This window comes from Salvelinus alpinus, chromosome 25 (assembly GCF_045679555.1).
Source record: "Salvelinus alpinus chromosome 25, SLU_Salpinus.1, whole genome shotgun sequence".
NCBI classification, from domain to species: Eukaryota; Metazoa; Chordata; class Actinopteri; order Salmoniformes; family Salmonidae; genus Salvelinus; species Salvelinus alpinus.
The window spans coordinates 20,869,750-20,889,826 of NC_092110.1; the positions used below are offsets into that span (position 1 = coordinate 20,869,750).

Consider the following 20,077-nt stretch of genomic DNA (forward strand, 5'->3'; position numbering starts at 1 on the left):
TATTTTTCCTCCATCATTTTAGAGCTGGGCGATATGGCCAAAATGTCATATCAAAGTATTTTTTTTAATTTTTTTTATTTGACGATATGATTGTAGTTTATGTTTTTAAATAAGAAAAGTTTTACATTTGCTTCATGAGTAGTGCTTGACCCTAGGGTTGCAACACATTCATTCTAAGTTATTTTAATGGGTCTTTATCCATTCTGATTGTTTTATAATGTTAAATTGATCTTCAACCAAAAATAATTTATACATTTCTGCATTTCCTGCACTGATTTTGAGATCATTTCCACGCTGCTAAGTAGAGCTACACATATGGGCAATCAATCTAGGCTTTATTTTTAACCAAATGTTGCAATTGCGATTTGACTTGTGATTTAGAGAAAAACACTTGGGTTAACTGTTGGAATCATGGAAATAGAATGATTATTCTAATTCTATAGTTAGAATATAATAGTGTGCACTTTGAATAATGTTGTTTGACTTGACAACGAATGAAAATGCCAGGGAGGAGTTATTGTGACAGGACAGGAACTGTTTTGATAAGTGTTTCCTAGGGAACCCTATAAGCTTTGGTTACATTTAATGTTTTCTCTAATCTACTTCACGTAGCTTACATTCTTGCTTTGCGTATTCCTCTATGATTTAGAAGACACTGTTGCACAAACAACTTGCTGATTTAGGTCTACGCAATCATTGCAATTATCAGGCTGTATAGCTAATTACGTTTGCTCGGACAGTACATTTATTAGCAAGCTAGCCAGCTAACTAGTGATTAGCATTAGCGGCTAACAAGATTTAGGCCAAACTTGCTAAGAAAAGACAAACCAGCTGTTTGCAGATGTAAGAAACACAAACGAATAGTGTAATTATAGAACGCTAGTGGATTTATATTAACCTTTCATTGCTACCCATCCCGGATCCGGGAGCATCCTCATCAAAAAAGCTGACTAGCATAGCCTAGCCTAACGCGACAGGGATATCATATAATATAATTTTCATGAAATCACAAGTCCAATACAGCAAATGAAAGATAAACATCTTGTGAATCCAGCCATCATTTCCAATTTTTAAAATGTTTTACAGCGAAAACACAATATGTATTTCTATTAGCTAACCACAATAGCAAAAGACTCAACCGCATATTTTCACCATTTTTCTACCGCATAGGTAGCTATCAGAAAACCGACCAAATAGAGAGATAATTAGTCACTAACCAAGAAACAACTTTATCAGATGACAGTCTTATAACATGTTATACAATAAATGTATGTTTTGTTCGAAAATGTGCATATTTGAGGTATAAATCATAGTTTTACATTGCAGCTACCATCAAAAATATCACCAAAGCAGCCAGAATAATTACAGAGAGCAACGTGAAATACCTAAATACTCATCATAAAACATTTATGAAAAATACATGGTGAACAGCAAATGAAAGATAAACATCTTGTGAATCCAGCCAATATTTCCGATTTTATAAGTGTTTTACAGCGAAAACATAATATAGCATTATATTAGCTTACCACAATAGCCAAACACACAAATGCATTTATTAGCAGCAAAAGGTAGCGATCGCAAAAACCAGCAAAAGATATAAAATTAATCACTAACCTTGACCAACTTCATCAGATGACAGTCTTATAACATCAGGTTATACAATACACTTATGTTTTGTTCGAAAATTTGCATATTTAGAGCTGCAAACCGTGGTTATACATTGTGAATATGTAGCATCGATTCACCAAATTGTCCGTAGCTATTTTGGACACTCACCTAATCTGACCAAAGAACTCATCATAAACTTTACTAAAAAATACATGTTGGACAGCAAATGAAAGATACACTAGTTCTTAATGCAACCGCCGTGTTAGATTTTTAAAAATAACTTTACCATAACAAACAGCTTACGTTATAGCGAGACAGCGCCCGCAAAAAGGGCGGATAATAGAACTAAACATTTTCCACAGAAATACGAAATAACATCATAAATTGTTCTTACTTTTGCTGAGCTTCCATCAGAATCTTGTACAAGGAGTCCTAGGTCAAGAATAAATCGTTGTTTGGTTTTAGAATGTCCTTCTCTCCTGTCGAATTCGCTCCACAAGGCTAGCCAATGTTGATGACGTTCCCAATTTCTCTCGACGCAGAGAACGGAAAACTCCAAAAGTCCCATTAAACGTTGAATAAACTGATGAAACTCGGTTGAAAAAACCTACTTTATGATGTTTTTCTAATATGTATCAAATAAAAACAAAGCCGGAGATATTAGCCGTGTATACTGAACGCTTATCATAAGACAATATGGAGGTGCTTCCCGCGCCTAGGTAGAGAAAGGAAATTCTGGACACGTCATTCCAAGAGCTCTTGTTCGACCTCAGATCAAGCTCGACACCCCATTCCACCTTCCACTGCCTGTTGACATCTAGTGGAAGGCGTATGCAGTGCATGCATATCCATAAATATAAGGCAATTCAATAGGCAGGCCCTGGAACAGAGCATCGTTTTCAGATTTTTCACTTCCTGTCTGGAAGTTTGCTGCAAAATGAGTTCTGTTTTACTCACAGATATAATTCAAACAGTTTTAGAAACTTGAGAGTGTTTTCTATCCAATAGTAATAATAATATGCATATTGTACGATCTAGAATAGAGTACGAGGCAGTTTAATTTGGGCACGATTTTTTCCAAAGTGGAAACAGCGCCCCCATATTGACAAGAAGTTTTAAGAAGAAAAGTGAAAACAGCATCGTCATCAACATTGACCATGCAGACTGAACGCGCGTTTCTGGTGGTCGAGGAACAACAAATACGCTCCTTGAGTGACGGGACGGGGCTAGGTCTGTGTGGAAAGCGGCATGGAGAGAGCAGAGAGAGATGGCTCATGTAGCAAAGTAAACGATACTGAACAAAAAATATAAATGCAACCTGCAACAGGATTCTACCGAGTTACTGTTCATATAAGGAAATCAGTCAATTGAAATACATTCATTAGGCCCTAATCTATGGATTTCACATGATTGGGCAGGGCGCAGCCATGGGAGGCATAGACGCACCCACTGGGGAGCCAGGTCCAGCCAATCAGAATTCGTTTTTCCATACAAAAAGGCTTTATTAGTGACATAAATGCTCCTCAATTTAGTCGGCTGTCCGGTCAGCAGGTGAAGAATCCAGATTGGGAGGTCCTGGGCTGTCATGGTTAAGAGAAATAAGCTTTTTGTGCATATGGAAAATGTATGGGATCTATTATTTCAGCTCATAAAACATGGGACCAACAATTTACATGTTGCGTTTATATTTTTGTTCAGTATATAAAAATGGACTTTACACACAGCTTTTCACATTTAGCAAACCAAACGTTCAAATACCGTTATAGAAGGTAAAGTAAAAACCCAAACCGGTCCGTGCATCGATACCGGTATATCATAAAATACGGTATATCGCCCAGCCCTACATCTTTTAGTGTAGTAACATATTTATGAATCGTCCTCATAATCAAACAAATTGGAAATCAACCTCAGTGTGCGTCTGTGGATACAATTGCATCTTTCAATGGGTTAGGATACAATGGAATTCACTTGAGAAACTGGTTCATGATGCGACAGTTTTTGGGGGGACTCAAACTTTTAATTAGGGCAATAACTTCATGCATGTGCCACTCCATAGACACTCTGTTAAAGCACCTCTCTGGCGTTGGACATGTAAGGAGCTCTGACATGAGAGTGCTTCCCCGCTACAAGGGCATTTTTCAATTTAATGAGGATTGGAAGTAGAGGCCCTACACAAAACAATGCGTAAAAATAATATTGCTCATTCTCATCCCTTTTAATGAGAGTTGACATAACTACTAGGACCATTTCTTTTCTAATTAGCACACTTCCAGCGACGTCGGAGCTAGCGGCCAGGCAAAAAGGGAATCAGACAGGCATGCTGAATGGTAAACAAAAAGAAGTCCGTCCAGCATAATTAGGTGAGACAATGTCTCGGACTGTTCCCGGCTGGAGATGTCGCAGGGGCTCTAGCCGAGCTGGGGAGCGCTCACTCTCCACAAGTTACACATCTCCACAGGTCGCTAATAAGCCCCTAATTGTCTTTCCGATTCACACAGACAGAGGCAGCCACTGCCCAAGTGGCTGCACCCTCTGCCTCTCGCACGGACCCAGCTTCACCTCTTACAAAATAACGATTATATACAGTACCAGTCAAAAGTTTGGACACACCTACTCATTTAAGGGTTTTTCTTTATTTTTACTATTTTCTACATTGTAGAATAATAGTGAAGACATCACAACTATGAAATAACACATATGGAATCATGTAGTAACCAAAAAAGTGTTAGACAAATCAAAATATATTTTATATTTGAGATTCTTCAAAGTAGCCACCCTTTGCCTTGATGACAGCTTTGCACACTCTTGGCATTCAACCAGCTTCACCTGGAATGCTTTTACAACAGTCTTAAAGGAGTTCCCACATATGCTGAGCACTTGTTGGCTGCTTTTCCTTCACTCTGCAGTCCAACTGAGCTCGGGTGATTGTGGATGCCAGGTCATCTGATGCAGCACCATCACTCTTTGTCAAATAGCCCTTACACAGCCTGGAGGTGTGTTGGGTTGTTGTCCTGTTGAAAATAAAATGATAGTCACACTAAGCGCAAACCAAATAGGATGGCGTATCGCTGCAGAATGCTGTGGTAGCCATGCTGGGTAAGTGTGCCTTGAATTCTAAATAAATCACTGACAGTGTCACCAGCAAAGCACCCCCACACCATCACACACCTCCTGCGTGCTTAATGGTGGGAACCACACATAAGGAGATCATCCGTTCACCTACTTTGCGTTTCACAAAGACAAAAATCGCAAATTTGGACTCATCAGACCAAAGGACAGATTTCCACCGGTCTAATGTCCATTGCTCATGTTTCTTTGCCCAAGCAAGTCTCTTCTCTTCTTATTGGTGTCCTTTAGGAATGGTTTCTTTGCAGCAATTCGACCATGAAGGCCTGATTCACGCTGTCTCCTCTTAACAGTTGATGTTGAGATGTGTCTGTTATTTGAACTCTGTGAAGCATTTATTTAGGCTGCAATTTCTGAGGCGCAGTTAACTCTAATGAACTTATCCTCTTGCAGCAGAGGTAACTCTGTGTCTTCCTTTCCTTTGGTGGTCCTCATGAGAGCCAGTTTCATCATAGTGCTTGATGGTTTTTGCGACTGCACTTGAAGAAACTTTCTAAGTTCTTGAAATGTTCCACATTGACTGACCTTCATGTCTTAAAGTAATGACGGACTGTCGTTTTTCTTTGCTTATTTGAGCTGTTCTTGCCATAATATGGACTTGGTCTTTTACCAAATAGGGCTATCTTCAGTATACCAACCCTACCTTGTCATAACACAACTGATTGGCTCAAACACATTAAGAAGGAAAGAAATCCCACAAATTAACTTTTAAAACAAGGCACACCTGTTAATTGAAATGCCTCATGGAGCTGTGACTACCTCATGAAGCTGGTTGAGAGAATGCCAAGAGTGCAAAGCTGTCATCAAGGCAAAGGGTGGCTACTTTGACGAATCTCAAATATAAAAGATATTTTGATTTGTCTAACACTTTTTTGGTTACTACATTATTCCATATGTGTTATTTCATAGTTTTGATGCCTACACTATTATTTTACAATGCAGAAAATAAAGAAAACACTTGAGTGAGTAGGTCCGTCCAAACTTTTGACTGGTACTGTATTGTGTATATATATATCATTTCCCCATTCCCAGACAGCGTGTGTGTTTTCCTGTGTGTGCTGGAGACTCCTGTGACGGGCAGGATGGGGTTGGGGGAGTGGATGTACAGCATCGCCTGATGGGCAGGAATGTAAGCTGTGGGAGGAGGCCAATCTACTTATTTTACCCCCAATGCTTCCAAGGTTTATTTTGGTCCCTTGTAGTCTGTTTAATTGATCTGCTCTAGTCTAGTGTACAGTGTATTTGTTTTTTGTCAAATAACCACTATGGAAGCTTTTAACAGAAGTTTTACATCATTAGAAGGGTGAAAAGGGACTGTTTAGCTCAGGTAGTGTAGAGCTGACTGGTTGACACTGGTTTACATGGCCTATTGCTGAGTTGGCTGGTTAACACTTGTTGATACTGGCTGATGTACATTGATCAGTCTACTGAGCGTTAACACAGTAAGTGACCTGACGTTCAAAATATGCTGCAATCGCTGGTGGCTGCCTGTCATGCGATGCCTCCAGTCCAGCCAGATATGCTCCTCAAGAAACAGGTCATTCCCCATGGAGGGGTCTTCTATACAGAGAGAAAAAAACTCCTCCATCCATCAACAATACATAGACCTGACCTCACCGAGCCTCGCTGCCCCGACAAACGTCAATCCGATGTGCCCTCAGGCCTTTAATTAGCTGTCAATTAGTGCAAATTAATCAACTCCTCGCCTAGTTAAGCAATGCCGGCAGGCAGCTCCCAAACACGTCATTGTAGAGGAGCCATGAGAACTGGAGCTTGCAAACTCACTTTGCATCAGGGGGTCATCACGCCCTTGGCAGCGCTTTGTGGAAAGAAAAAAAACAGAACCTCTTGCAGTGTTTTAGTTTTCCCTTGACTCGGCACAAGATGTGTTCTGTCATCAGGACAGGCTCACTGTTTCAACACAGAGCTATAGAGTTAGGAGCCGGGCTTGATTCAGAACTATAACAGCTAAATCACAAAATGTGTTGGATTTACCTGCTGGCAAAGTCTGATTAGAGTTGAAAAATGCTGCTTCTCATTCGTTATATCTGCACAGTATAGGGTGAATGCAGATGTATGGCTGTGTGAGCATCAGTGATCGTTCATTTTGATTGCATAGTATGAAATATCAAGTTCAAGCAATCTGCAGGGGCTGTGCGAATGCATAGTTATGTTACTTATACAGCCCATCATCTAGTGACCTTCCTGTGGACTGAAAGTTCTTTACCTATTCATTATAAATAGACGTCAAGCTTTTCCCATCAAAATGACTGCAGACTGAAGACTCCATTCATATTCAAAGGGGGAGGTTTTTGTTTGCGACATTAAGATATCTGGTGAAATGGAAAGTGACACAGTTAAACATCCTCTGGATTGATCTCTTGTCTATGAAGGTCAAGACGTTTACTTCAGATGACCTCAGTTTGTCTAACACACTAGATAGTCATATTTGGAATGGCTGTGTAATAATGTGCTTTAAAGTTGAAGCACACATTTGTTTATTTCTTCTCCATTTCAGCCTCCTTTCGTCGAGTTGAAATCTTAACCTATATTTGTTTCTCATTTGAGGGCAATCTGGTTTACACAACACGACAACTCTCCCACAGTAAGATGGAACAGAGGGAAAGGGGGAACAGAACAGATAAACACATTTTTGCAACAGCTGTTTGCCTTTTATTCTGCAGCCTTCAGATCTTGTGGTCTTTGATGAGCAACCAAATACACGAATGACTGAACTAAATCTTCCCTTAATCTAGAGCCCTATTAGACTCTCCTCTCCTCTGCATGTAAATCAGGGTGGAGTCATTTTCATGTGGAGATGGATTATTAAAAGCCATACTGAGAAAGAGGGTCTCTTGCAACAATAAACAACAAAGCCACGATAGATTGCAACAGAAGTGGAGTGAGGGCAGGAACACGCGGTGTAATTGACAGGTCATCCTGACTCACGGTTCCATGTGAATAGATGGGTTTATCTCGACTGGCTGATGCGTCATTAGCATATCCTGATAACATTGATTTCTTCATTACCCGTAATGAAATTCCCACTTAATAGCCTCCTAATTAGTTTCAACTGGTGATCGAGTAATTGTAGCGGTAATGTTTTTCTCCCTCTTAATCAGTGGCTCAATTTTAACTGTTTGATGTAGTTTACAATATTTATTTTGTTTTAGCATCCATGTCTCATTCACCCCATTTGACTAGATCAGATATGGACATAATCACACATTTCAAGAACAAAATGCAATTTAGCCTACCAGAATAACCATTTTACCAAACGTTTCCTTTTTTGTCACAAATTGCCATGCCCTAATGGCTATTTACAGTGCCTTCAAAAAGTATTCACACCCCTTGACTTTTTCCACATTTTGTTGTGTTACGGCCTGAATTTAAAATGGATTAAATAGAGATTTTTTTGTCATTAGCCAACATACAATACCCCATAATGTCAAAGTGGAATTATGTTTTTAGAAATTTGTAAAAATGTATTAAAAATGAAAACTGAAATGTCTTGAGTGAATAAGTATTCAACCCCTTTGTTATGGCAAGCCTAAATACATTGAGGAGTAAAAATGAGCTTAACAAGTCACATAAAAGTTGCATGGACTCACTCTGTGTGCAGTAATAGTGTTTAACATGATTTTTGAATGACTACCTCATCTCTGTACCCCACACACAATTATCTGTAAGGTCCCTCAGTTGAGCAGTGAATTTAAGCATAGTGAAGTTATTAATGACGCTTTGGATGGTATATCAATACACCCAGTCACCACAAAGAAACAGGCGTCCTTCCTAACTCAGTTGCTGGAGAGGAAGGAAACCGCTCAGGGATTTCACCATGAGGGCAATGGTGACTTTAAAACAGTTACAGAGTTTAATGGCTGTGATAGGACAAACCTGAGGATAGATCAACAACATTGTAGTTACTCCAAAATACTAACCTAACTGACAAAGGGAAAAGAAGGAAGCCTGTACAGAATAAAACTTTTCCAATACATGCATCCTGTTTGCAACAAGGCACTAAAGTAATACAGCAAATCCAATGCAACACATTACTGAGTACCATTCTCCATATTTTCAAGCATAGTGGTGGCTGCATCATGTTATGGGTATGCTTGTATTCGGGATACAAAAGAAACAGAATGGAGCTAAGCACAGGCAAAATCCTAGAGGAAAACCTGGTTCAGTCTGCTTTCCACCAGACACTGGGAGATTAATTCACCTTTCAGCAGGACAATAACCTAAAACACAAGGCCAAATCTACAATGCTTACCAAGAACAGTTTTCATTTAAATCTAGTTGAAAATCTATGGCAAAACCTGAAAATGGTTGCCTAGCAATTTTTTTATTTTTTTATTATTTAACTAGGCAAGTCAGTTAATAACAAGTTCTTATTTACAATGACGGCCTAGGAACAGTGGGTTAAATGCCTTGTTCAGTGGCAGAACGACAGATTTTTACCGTGTCAGCTCGGGGATTCGATCTAGCAACCTTTCGGGTACTGGCCCAACTTGATATTTCTGTATTTCGTTTTCGATACATTTAACAAACTGTCTAAAAATAGGTTTTCACTTTGTCATTATGGGGTATTGTGTGTAGATGGGTGAAATAATATATATTTCATACATTTTTAATTCCGTCTGTAACACAACAAAATGTGGCATAAATCAAGGGGTATGAATACTTTCCGAAGGCACTGTATCTACATCGAAATGGGGTTATCTTCAAACGTGTAAATTATATATTGTATGAACCGCTCTGTAGCCATGGATAGGTCGGTTTTAGCCTGACGTAAATCAGAGAGCCTGTAGGCTAATGGTATGAGGTGTCTTGTTTATACATGATAACCCACACCTGGCTCCAACGGGATTATGTCTGTATCAGTAGTCATGGCTGGACATCATCCGTAAATTTCACATTCACAGTAACAACAAGTTCCCATCGAATCAGTAGGTGTCATTTCTTGTGGAATAACTAAGTAGGCATAATAATAGGCCATTATTGTGTTTCTGGGGCACCTAACGCGCTTCTTGTCTACTTTAAACCAGGACATGTATTCATCTATTACCACGTGGCACTTAGATAAGATCGGAGTTAGCTTTGTCCCCCTCAGATAGTTTCAACTCATTTCCATAAATTATCTGGGTGTAATTATCTGTCCAGATGTCCAAATTGTTCCACACACATCTCCAAACGCATCCAAACGCAATGCGGAAAACAATAGTTGTATGACTTATTTGACTCATTAGTAGGCCTAATCGTAAACCTGCTCACAACAGGGGAATTTATTTGTAGTATTGACAAAAGAATGCTGCCATATACAAGCATTTAGCTACACCAAGAGCATTTCGCTACACCCGCAATAACATCTGCTAAATATGTGTACGTGACCAATAAAATGTAATTATATTCGAAACTAACTAAGTAGGTCACTTTCTGAATTGAACCAAATGAAGTATACTATTCGTCTCAAATGAAACGACTTATTCTGTGGAAAAGACCTCTGAGATATAGGATAACGAATGATATTGCAAGGAGAAAGGGTGGCTATCTAATCGAATTTATTGTTGGAACAATTATACGAATAATGCCAATTTAATTTATATAAAATCGATGTTTTTCAAATAGCCTAATTCGATCAAATTTAGATCAAAATAGTCGAAATAGATTTTAGGGTTAAAATAGGCCTGCCTACATGTTCTCTCCAAATATTTAACATAAACTGCCTTTATTCAAACAAAGCGAATTGTGCATATAAAAAGCTGCGAGGCCTCCACACAGAGTTAAATTGCGTTGGATTGCACCGGGGATTCAAATGTGAATTGAAAAGAAAAGCAATTAGCAAGACAAATAAATAAATGTATGTAACACATTAAACATCCGATAAAATTGTGACATTTTTGATAATGGTAATCGTCTTTATTAATTTGATTGCACTTTATGAACATGCGTGCACGCATGCTTAGCATGCTCCCCATGCATCAGTAACTTGTTGGGTTTAAGAGGTTTAATAAAACTCGGACTATCCTTTTCTAAACGATTGAAAGTGAAACAGTAGGCTAATGTTGCTTTTGTTTGTATAGTTAATTAGACACCATGTTGTTTAATAAATAGCTTCTAATATTCTAAGCGTTGGTAGCCCAGATTGTTTCATAATGTTCCATTTCTCATGTGAAATAAATATCTCCATAATCTGTAATGTACTGCCGCTGCTGTGAAATAGCAGTCTGTAGCGAGGCAGAGATGTGTGTTCGCTTCCAGCTGTCGTTTTGGAGAGGCTTTGATTTCTGTGTGGTTTCCTCTGTAGCATCTGGAGATCAATTATCCGTTCATGTGAGGCAACGGATGGACATGGAGATCATAGAAGATAGAAATAGCACTAGAAGCTGGTCTGAAATATATTCAATGAAGAGACTTATAGCCTAAACACTGACTAACATGCATTTTAATTTTATGAAATCGGTAACTTAATCCAGATCCCAGGTCGATTCAATCCGCCTCAAATAATTGTAATCCTGCATGAAACGTATAATATCGAGATCACGTTTAAATACCAGAATAATTGTCATATTCTATATACAGTATAAACGGTCACACATATCAATGAAAAACATAGCAAACGGCATGTGGCTATATATTTTTCTCAGTACATTGGATGGATAGCATAGCTTCGTATTTGCCTACATTCTTCAACTCAGTCCACCTGTTTCATCTTCTTTATCCGCAGGCGTTTTGGGTTATCCGGACACTCTGGTTTGTGTAGCCTACCTATATAGCCTTATAATATATCAGTTATTTGGGAATAAACCGTTTCCAAAGGCGCGTAATAATGCCTGATGCGCAGGAATCCGGAAAAATCCCTCGTAGCTGATTGGCTGCTGGACTCTGACTCTTGTTGGGATGGACCTGTTGGATAAAAGGACCATTTTAGAGAGTCTCGAGTGATACATCGTGGCTAGTGCGCTGGAGACCGACCTGTGAGCCGATACAAATAGGGAATAGGCCAACTATCGAAATCACCATGACAGGTAAACAAGGAGCTGCGGTGCTATCGGAAACGTTGAATATATCCAAAACGTCCTCTATCGATGCTAACGGAGGGAATAACAGCCTGCACCAACAATCAAAGAACAGCGCCACGCACCCTCCCAGATGCACCGGATTCGGGATACAGGAGATTTTAGGGCTGAATAAAGAGCCTTCGGCGGCCCCGAGGAGCGCCTTGCAGTCGCTACCATCTGGGGCGCACCTGCTTGCCGCCAGGTCAATGCTTGGCCCCGCTGGTGTAGGAGTTGGGATGGGATTAATCGGGCCTGGAGGGATTCCGTCATTCTACAGGCAACCAGCGTTTTTGGAGGTCCTGCAGGATGCGCAGAACGTTCACTTGCAAACCCACAACAGAACTGTGGGACATCTGGACCACAGCCAGTCCGCCAGTTCAGGTAGGAATTACAGTCGTCATTACATTAAAGACTTAAAATATACAGTTGTATTATTAGTAGTAGTAATAGTAGTACTATTATTAGTAGTTAGCCTATTATTCTTATTAGTAGTAGTAGTGGTAGTAGTAGTAGTAAGCTAGTATTAGTATTCATATTATTATTAGGCTGAACTTTAAAAGCACAATGGATAACCATAGGCAACTTATAATATAAAATTATACTAACAATAATACAAATAGGCTACTTATGTCAGTATTATAACAAGAACAGAATATAATGATAACATCTGTGTTAGACGTTGTTTCTTAGCCTACTCAATTTTAACACTACAATTGTGATAACATATTGAATATGTTCCTCAAACGAGTCATTCATGTTATCGCCACGTTTTCTAATATTCACAGACTCGGAAGATGTGTCATCAAGTGAACGAAAACTCTCAAAGAACTCATTAAGCCAGAGCAAGAAACGGAAGAAAAGACGGCACCGGTAGGCGTTGCATTCCAACACATGATATTGTTGTTTATCAGAACGCTATAGCCTAATAGCTTAATTTATTTTTTGGGGCCTAACGATACTTGTTTTTTGTTTAGGGCTTTTGAACTGTCTTAATTCAAGAACAACTATTTTGGATTTTGTGAAGGCTATTGTAACAAGATAGAAAAATTATGTATTGAAGAATTGAAAAAGTAGCCCATGCTAATTACTGAGCTGACAAACTTGTCCTTTTCCAATATTAATAACATTGTAACAAATATGGAATTACATTTAATAGGGTCTAGGCCTAGATGTTATAAAGTTAATACAAATTATTTTTATGCAATTAGGCTTACAACGCATTTCCTTATTTAATGGTCTTTGGATTCCATTTTTCCATATAGCAAATTAATGATTTAGGCCTACAAGTGTAAATTTACAGGCTAGCGTACTCTAACAATTCCGTATTATTTCATACATTTGTGTTAATTCATTTTGATGTACATTTGTTTTGGGGTGTGGAAGCATTAGCGTTTTGTTGCGAATCAGCCCCGGTCAATTCATCATGCATGGGCCTATTTTGAATATAGACTTTTTACAATCGAGTGTATAGGCCTAAAAGTACACCATATGGATATGGCCTACCTTTTTACTTATTAAAACGTTTCATAACGATATAGGCTTAGTCTGTGAATACTTTATAATTCCTTTATGAGGGGGGATGAGACATTGAAATGGAAATAGATCATTTCCTTTTCCTCCAGCATAAAGAAATAAAAAGGGATTTTTTAATGTATCCATTTATTTATACTCACTTACCGAGTGCATGAAAATGATGCTTTCTGGCTTACATGCATTGGCTACTGAATACTTTTTATTGTAATGAAATACTATGATCGGGCAGCTGCTTTTGGATGTTATGTGGACGAGAGGGTCGCTGCATTGAGTTAGGCCTACTCTATTTCTAAAATGCACCATTGTTTTGCATGTACCTAAGATTAAATGCATACCACCAAAACCTTTGTATATATAAGATGTACGGCATGCATTGGGCCACCGTGCAAATTAAGGTGTGCATTTGTACAGCTGATCTGTTTAAATTAAATAATAGCCAACCGAGCTTGCCTATTTATTTGCATTGCGACCATTTTTCAATGTGGACAATTTACATATTTCATATTTCTTCAGGACCATATTCACATCTTACCAGCTCGAGGAGTTGGAGAAGGCCTTTAATGAAGCTCACTACCCAGATGTGTATGCAAGAGAGATGCTGGCTATGAAAACAGAGCTTCCTGAGGACAGAATACAGGTATGACAGCAGGCTGTTGATGTTGGCAGTTTATTATTGTATATCATGTCAGAGGAAATTTATTTTTTCACTTGAGTTCTTCCTCCCCAACACAAATGCATTCAATTTATTAGCATGAACTAAAATTGCATTTAAATGTCTCAGAACAGCATTATTCATGTTTATAGCCTATAATTTTGATTTATCTACTGGATAAAATGACTGGAATATTATGTCAGATTTAGTTTTTTTACGTCATACTCAGTGTCCTTGCAAAGAAACTCAAACTGGAATATTGTTACTCTGCAAAATATTTAATACAGGAGAACTTGTGCTAATTGTAAAAAATCTTTCTCCAATTAAATGTGATTAACAGTGAATAATTCTTCTTCTTTTTAATATATGTTCTGCATTTATCTTAGAGCAAGCACTATTAAGCACTATTGATATCTGTCACTGGATACATTGCGACTGTGATCTGCTTTTGATATTGGCATTGTTAGCATTATTCTCTTGGAAATAATCATAATTCAATTTACATGATAATGGTTGTAGTTTTGCTAACAAATTAATGATCAGTTAAAGGCCCAATGCAGCCGTTTTTATATCAATATCAAATCATTTCTGGATAACAATTAAGTACCTTACTTAAATAGATTACCATTAAAATGGGCAAAAGTAGCTATTTAGCAAAAAACTATTTCTCAAGCAAAAATTTGGCTAGGACTGTCTGGGAGTGGTCTGAGGGAGGAGGGGAAAACTAGCTGTTATTAGCAGAGAGGTTTGGAACTCTCTTTGTTATTGGTCTATTAACCAATTTACCACATGGTGATGTCACCATGGAAAGCCAAAACTCCTGTGGAATATCATATCAATCCTTTATGGGCAGAAGGTGGTTTTGGGGTCCATGGACAGAGTACAGGACACTAATGGCCGGAATGGAGGAAATTAAATGGCATCAAACACCTGGAAACCATGTGTTTGATGTATTTGATACCATTCCACTGATTCCGCCCCAGTCATTAACACGACCCCGTTCTCACCAATCAAGGTGCCACCAACCTCCTGTGCTGCTGGTGATGTCATCACACCAAACAGGCTGAAATTTCAGGCAGTCTTTTCAAACAGCTCTTACACTAAAAGGGCATTACCATCAATTTCACAGCATTATTCCAACCTCATAATATACAGGTAACTGCCAAAATAAAAGACACTTGAGTAAATGAGGGATTCAAAGTATAGCAGGGGCTTCCACACAGGTGTGGTTCCTGAATTAATTAGGCAATTAAAACATCCCATCATGTTTAGGGTCATGTATAAAAATGCCCAGTTGCACATTATTTTGGCTACCATGGCTAGAAGAAGAGATCTCAGTGACTTTCAAAGAGGGGTTTCAAAGGAGCATAGGGGGTTTAAAGTGTGTGTGTGTCTCAGTCACCAGATCTCAACCCAATTGAACACTTATCGGAGATTCTGGAGTGGGGCATGAAACAGCGTTTTCCACCACTATCAACAAAACACCAAATTATGGAATTTATCGTGGAAGAATGGTATTGTATCCTTCCAATAGAGTGCCAGACACTTGTAGAATATATGCCAAGACGCATCAAAGCTGTCCTGACGCCTCTGGCGGCTTGTGTCGGCCCAACGCCCTGTTAAGATACTTTAAATTGGTGTTTCCTTTATTTTTCAGTTACCTGTATATAAAACATAGAAAAATCAAGGTTTTGACTGCACTGGGCCTTTACGTTGAAATAGGCTCGTCTCAACATTTTTGGCTTCAGCCGTGGGATTTAAATAGCCTTGATCCAGACTATAAAGCAGGTATTAAAAAAACAATGAATTGCCTAGAAAATGAAAAGTGGAGTGATCTAGGCCTAGCCTACTCTGCACTTGACGAACTAGTTAACCACATAATGTTTTATGGAGGATGCAAGTGTGCCCACGTAAATCGATCAGAGATGTCAAAGACACCTCTAGCAGCATCCTCGCCAGAGAAGATCATCTCTCATCAGGCGCAGTTGGATGTGAAACAATTTGTTCTCGGAGAGGAGCACTAACGACCTAATCATGCTATCAAGGCGGAAGAAGATTGCGGTGTGACCTGGACCATCCATCTGCCCGAGCGCCTTTTAATTTCGTTCTCATTAAGGCTCTTCGCCGCGAATAAATAATAAGGAAATAAATAAATAAACGTAGGCTATTCCTATCCTAAATAAAATTAACACCCAATTTTCTCATAGATTGTAATTAGTTAAATCAGACGAGCTTGCCTTGTTCCAGGGGGAGGCTCGCTCGAGACACTGGGAGTTCAGACGAAATAACTACATTGAATTTATTAGCACGGGTCAATAGCGCCGTTCCCCCGAGTCCCGCTCGTTTAATTTCCCGTGATATTTGCCCGCCTGTCCACCATCGATTGGGCTTGAAATTAACTTATTTTTCAATCAGCCTCGGCATGCCCTAGGGGTCGTTTCTGCTCGCAGCTTCCCCTCGGCTTCCTTTGAGGGCCAGAGAAACAATTTCTCATAAAAAAGCATCTTGTATGAAATAAGGGCTATCATCAGAATTACCAGAAAAAGGTTCTAAATGGTTTTGATCATTTTCAATTTAATGTCTGGTCCCCCTCCACAGTCGAGACATCTCTGTGCTTCCCCTCTTCTTTTTTTGCACAGCACATACAGCCATCAGAAGTGGCCAAGGCTGTTTAACAGCTCTGTGTTGTGCTATGAAATCAATTTGGCCTCTCACTGAGCTGACAGATAGCCTGGGGGCCCCAACCAGTAGTCATGGTTGGGCAAGTGAAGTATCTTAATGTTTTAGTCACTATCCGTCTACACTACCTCAGGCTGGGGGGAGATAGGGACTGACAGAAGGCAGAGATCATTCAGAGACCACCAGCAGCCTGTATGGGAAATCAATGTGCTGAATCAAATCACATCAGTTTTATCTTATATCACCACACATTACATAAGAGATCTAACAGATATCTCAAAACAACACTGAAGTGAATGTAAACTGGAATAATAGTGAGAGAAACAAGACCAGATTAAGTTATGTACTTTTCACAAATAAAATAAAATAATTGGCAGAAAGGGCCATTAGGTCTGCCAAAGATTGGGATGGATATTTCACAGGGTGGACAACTGTGTCACAATGTGATGCCAGTGCTAGAGCCAGTTAAGGTGGTGGTGTCTGTCAGTTAGTAGACTCATTGATGCTGCTAGTGTCAGTGTGTCTGAATATTGCTAGTTTCAGTGTTGGTCAGTGGTACTGAATAATTTCTCCTGGGTTACAGGTCTGGTTCCAGAACCGCAGGGCCAAATGGAGGAAGAGGGAGAAGTGCTGGGGTCGCAGCAGTGTGATGGCAGAGTATGGGCTGTATGGCGCCATGGTCCGCCACTCTATCCCCCTACCGGATTCCATCCTCAAGTCTGCCAAGGATGGCATCATGGACTCCTGTGCCCCATGGCTGCTTGGTATGAGACTAATGTTTTATCTACAGCAGATTTCACCCTCCATGCTTACTCTCAGATATTTTCCACATTTTACTTTCCTACTTGTGATTGTGGGTTGTGTTCCTTGTCATTCAGAGAAGAGGCCAAACACACCATTTCATACTTGATTTAATCTTTTCATCAAATGAAATGATCAAGATATCATAATTTACATATCGCTTAGTGGGAGAAAAAAACTATTCAGCAAATATTTACTATCAGTTTACACTTATTATGAATCCTCAATTTGAAGATCATATTCCTATAGCTAAATCAGAACTATTTCTTTGCTTACTATTTTCAGTTCAAGATGGCTTTCCAATCAGCAGACGCTTTTCTAAATCCGAATACCCACAATTCTTTACAGGGATGCACAAAAAGTCCATGGAGACCACGGTCGTCCAGCCAAAAGGGAAGTCCGATGTTCCCCAGCAGCCAGCCATTCAGAGGGCTGAAGAGTGCGACGTGGAGGAGAAGAGGGCGGAGGGCAAGTCACCCATCTCCAAAGAGGAACTGAGGGAGAACAGCATCGCAGCACTCAGGGCAAAAGCACAGGAGCACAGTGCCAAGGTGCTTGGGACTGTTACATGCGAGAGACCGGAGAGCAAAGTGGAGAGACAGGCGACAGAGGAAAAATCTAGTGGCCCTTTGAGTCCAGTGGAAGAGCCCAAGAGTCCATAGACCCTCACTTTGTACAGACTTTGCAGTGCCCCTGACTGTGCTCTAAACATCTGTATGGACTCAACTAGATTGATCAGTATTACAGTGTTCTCTGAGAGGTTTTTACATGTTGAACATCCTAGATCTCTATTATACTGTTTTAAAATGACCTGCTTTATACTGGTCTTCCTATTGGAAAGATTAAATATCTACATTTGTATTTTATTGACTAAGAAAAACCCCAATGCACTTTCTGTCTTTCTTACTCACTGACATTCATACAAATATTGATGCTTACATATTGTTGAAAATGGTTTAATATGGGGTTAGCAGTCCATACAGATGTATATTGCTGACAACCCCTATAACTAGAAGATACCCACTTTACACATTTCTATCATTGAATATTCTTAAACTACTAATTCAGTGTGCAAAGTGCATACTTGTGTTTGTTATAATGAACCAATTAGGACATTTGTTGATATATAAGTTTGTTGATATATAAGTAGCCAATCTCTGAAACTATACTGTACTCTATATTGAATTCACAGCATCCATAGTGTTGATGCTGACTGTGTTTCTTGTCTAGTCGCTCCACTGAAGCGACTATACATCTGTGGGATGATGATGTACGAAAGGGAAAACATTACTCCACTAATTTGGAACACACAATAATTAAAACGTTGTCTTACGTTGTTCTTATGCTGTATATAATGGAGATAAAGACGGCTCACAAAGGCACTGTTAAAATATACTTTCATGTAGTCTTTAAATGTTTGTGTTTTTGTTTCACAGTCTGTATAGTATGCAATACAAAGTATTAAACAATTTTTTATGAGGTCTGCTGTTACATTATTTTGTGTATTACCTCATCACAAAGTCAAGTGGCCAGGTGAACCTGCACGAGAGAAGCTGTAGGTCTATAATTATTGATATTCTTCGCTACCTGGGCTTACTTATGATATTTACATATTCAGTAAGCAGCAAGAAGTAAGTCCTGGACTGCTGTACCAGACAAAGGATGCTCTAAAATCCACCAGAGTTGTCCTTGTTGTCATTCCCTGTGCATGATGCTCCGTTGGTCATGCTCATTAGAAGGTGGCTAGCTGGTCCTATAACTGAACGCTCTGCCTGTTCCCAGGGCAGCCAAGTGTAGCACTGTGTTCTGTCTGCAATCTGTTGCAGTTGAGAGGCTTCAATCTCTCAAATTAAACTATGGGGCCGATGCATGAGGATCATATGGGAGAGCCAGTGAAACAGCCCAGATGAGAAGCTCTCAGCCTGTATTAAAGGCGCCTGCTCTGATACTTACCAAGAACCTTATCAGGCTCTAGTAATGCTTTTTTATCCCTTCGTTTCAGATGTTTAGATCACTTATCCATCCCAGCTTTTTTTATGTATGCACATACTGCTAGCTGCAAAGTTGAGCTAACGTATATGCATTGGTTCACAGGTCAACGTGACGCAATGGATTTTAGATTTAGATTCGATTTATTAAGAGTGGATGCAAGATGGGCTCCATCAGATTGCATGTTGAATCAGATTCACTCCTCAGTGGCAGATGAGTGTCAGTAGGCATCAACATGTTTGCATGCCAGATTATTATAATAATCTTTGGCTACGTTTACACAGGCAGCCCAATTCTGATCTTTGTCCAATTATTGGCAAAATACCAATTAGTGGAAACAGATCGGAATTGGGCTGCCTGTGTCACATGTTAGGGGAAATACTGGCAATTTCTAACTGACAAAAACAAGCATACATAAATAATAATGATAAGGAAATAGCATTACTAGAGGTAGCATAATAGGAATATTAAAACATTCAAAATAAGTGTTGTATTTCATTTGGAATGTTAAGCAACTTGACCACTTTATAAATGGTATTAGGCCTACTGGTGTACTAATAGCTAGATGTGGGGATGCAGCCTGCTCAACACTAATCTCCTATAGTGTATCAGCAGCATTCTGTCCATC

General features: G+C 39.3%; 1 protein-coding gene across 2 annotated transcripts; it reads left to right on the forward strand.

Moving 5' to 3' along the window:
- The first annotated feature begins 11,363 nt into the window (after positions 1-11,363).
- LOC139553602 (visual system homeobox 2-like) lies at positions 11,364-18,941 on the forward strand. Of its 2 annotated transcripts, none has more exons than XM_071366117.1 (5): positions 11,364-12,176; positions 12,581-12,665; positions 13,842-13,965; positions 17,243-17,423; positions 17,746-18,941. In XM_071366117.1, the coding sequence occupies exons 1-5, from the start codon at positions 11,756-11,758 to the stop codon at positions 18,120-18,122; spliced, it is 1,188 nt and encodes a 395-aa protein (XP_071222218.1). In that variant the 5' UTR covers positions 11,364-11,755; the 3' UTR covers positions 18,123-18,941. The 2 variants fall into 2 exon arrangements, with proteins under 2 accessions (XP_071222218.1, XP_071222219.1); XM_071366118.1 differs by having other exon boundaries at positions 11,605-12,176; positions 17,809-18,941.
- The last annotated feature ends 1,136 nt before the right edge of the window (positions 18,942-20,077 follow it).

Coding starts and splice junctions, on each gene's coding strand:
- LOC139553602 (XM_071366117.1), top strand. CDS start 11,756: ATGACAGGTAAACAAGGAGCTGCGGTGCTATCGGAAACGTTGAATATA. Junction 12,177..12,580: donor CAGCCAGTCCGCCAGTTCAG/GTAGGAATTACA, acceptor TAATATTCACAG/ACTCGGAAGATGTGTCATCA. Junction 17,424..17,745: donor CTGTGCCCCATGGCTGCTTG/GTATGAGACTAA, acceptor TACTATTTTCAG/TTCAAGATGGCTTTCCAATC.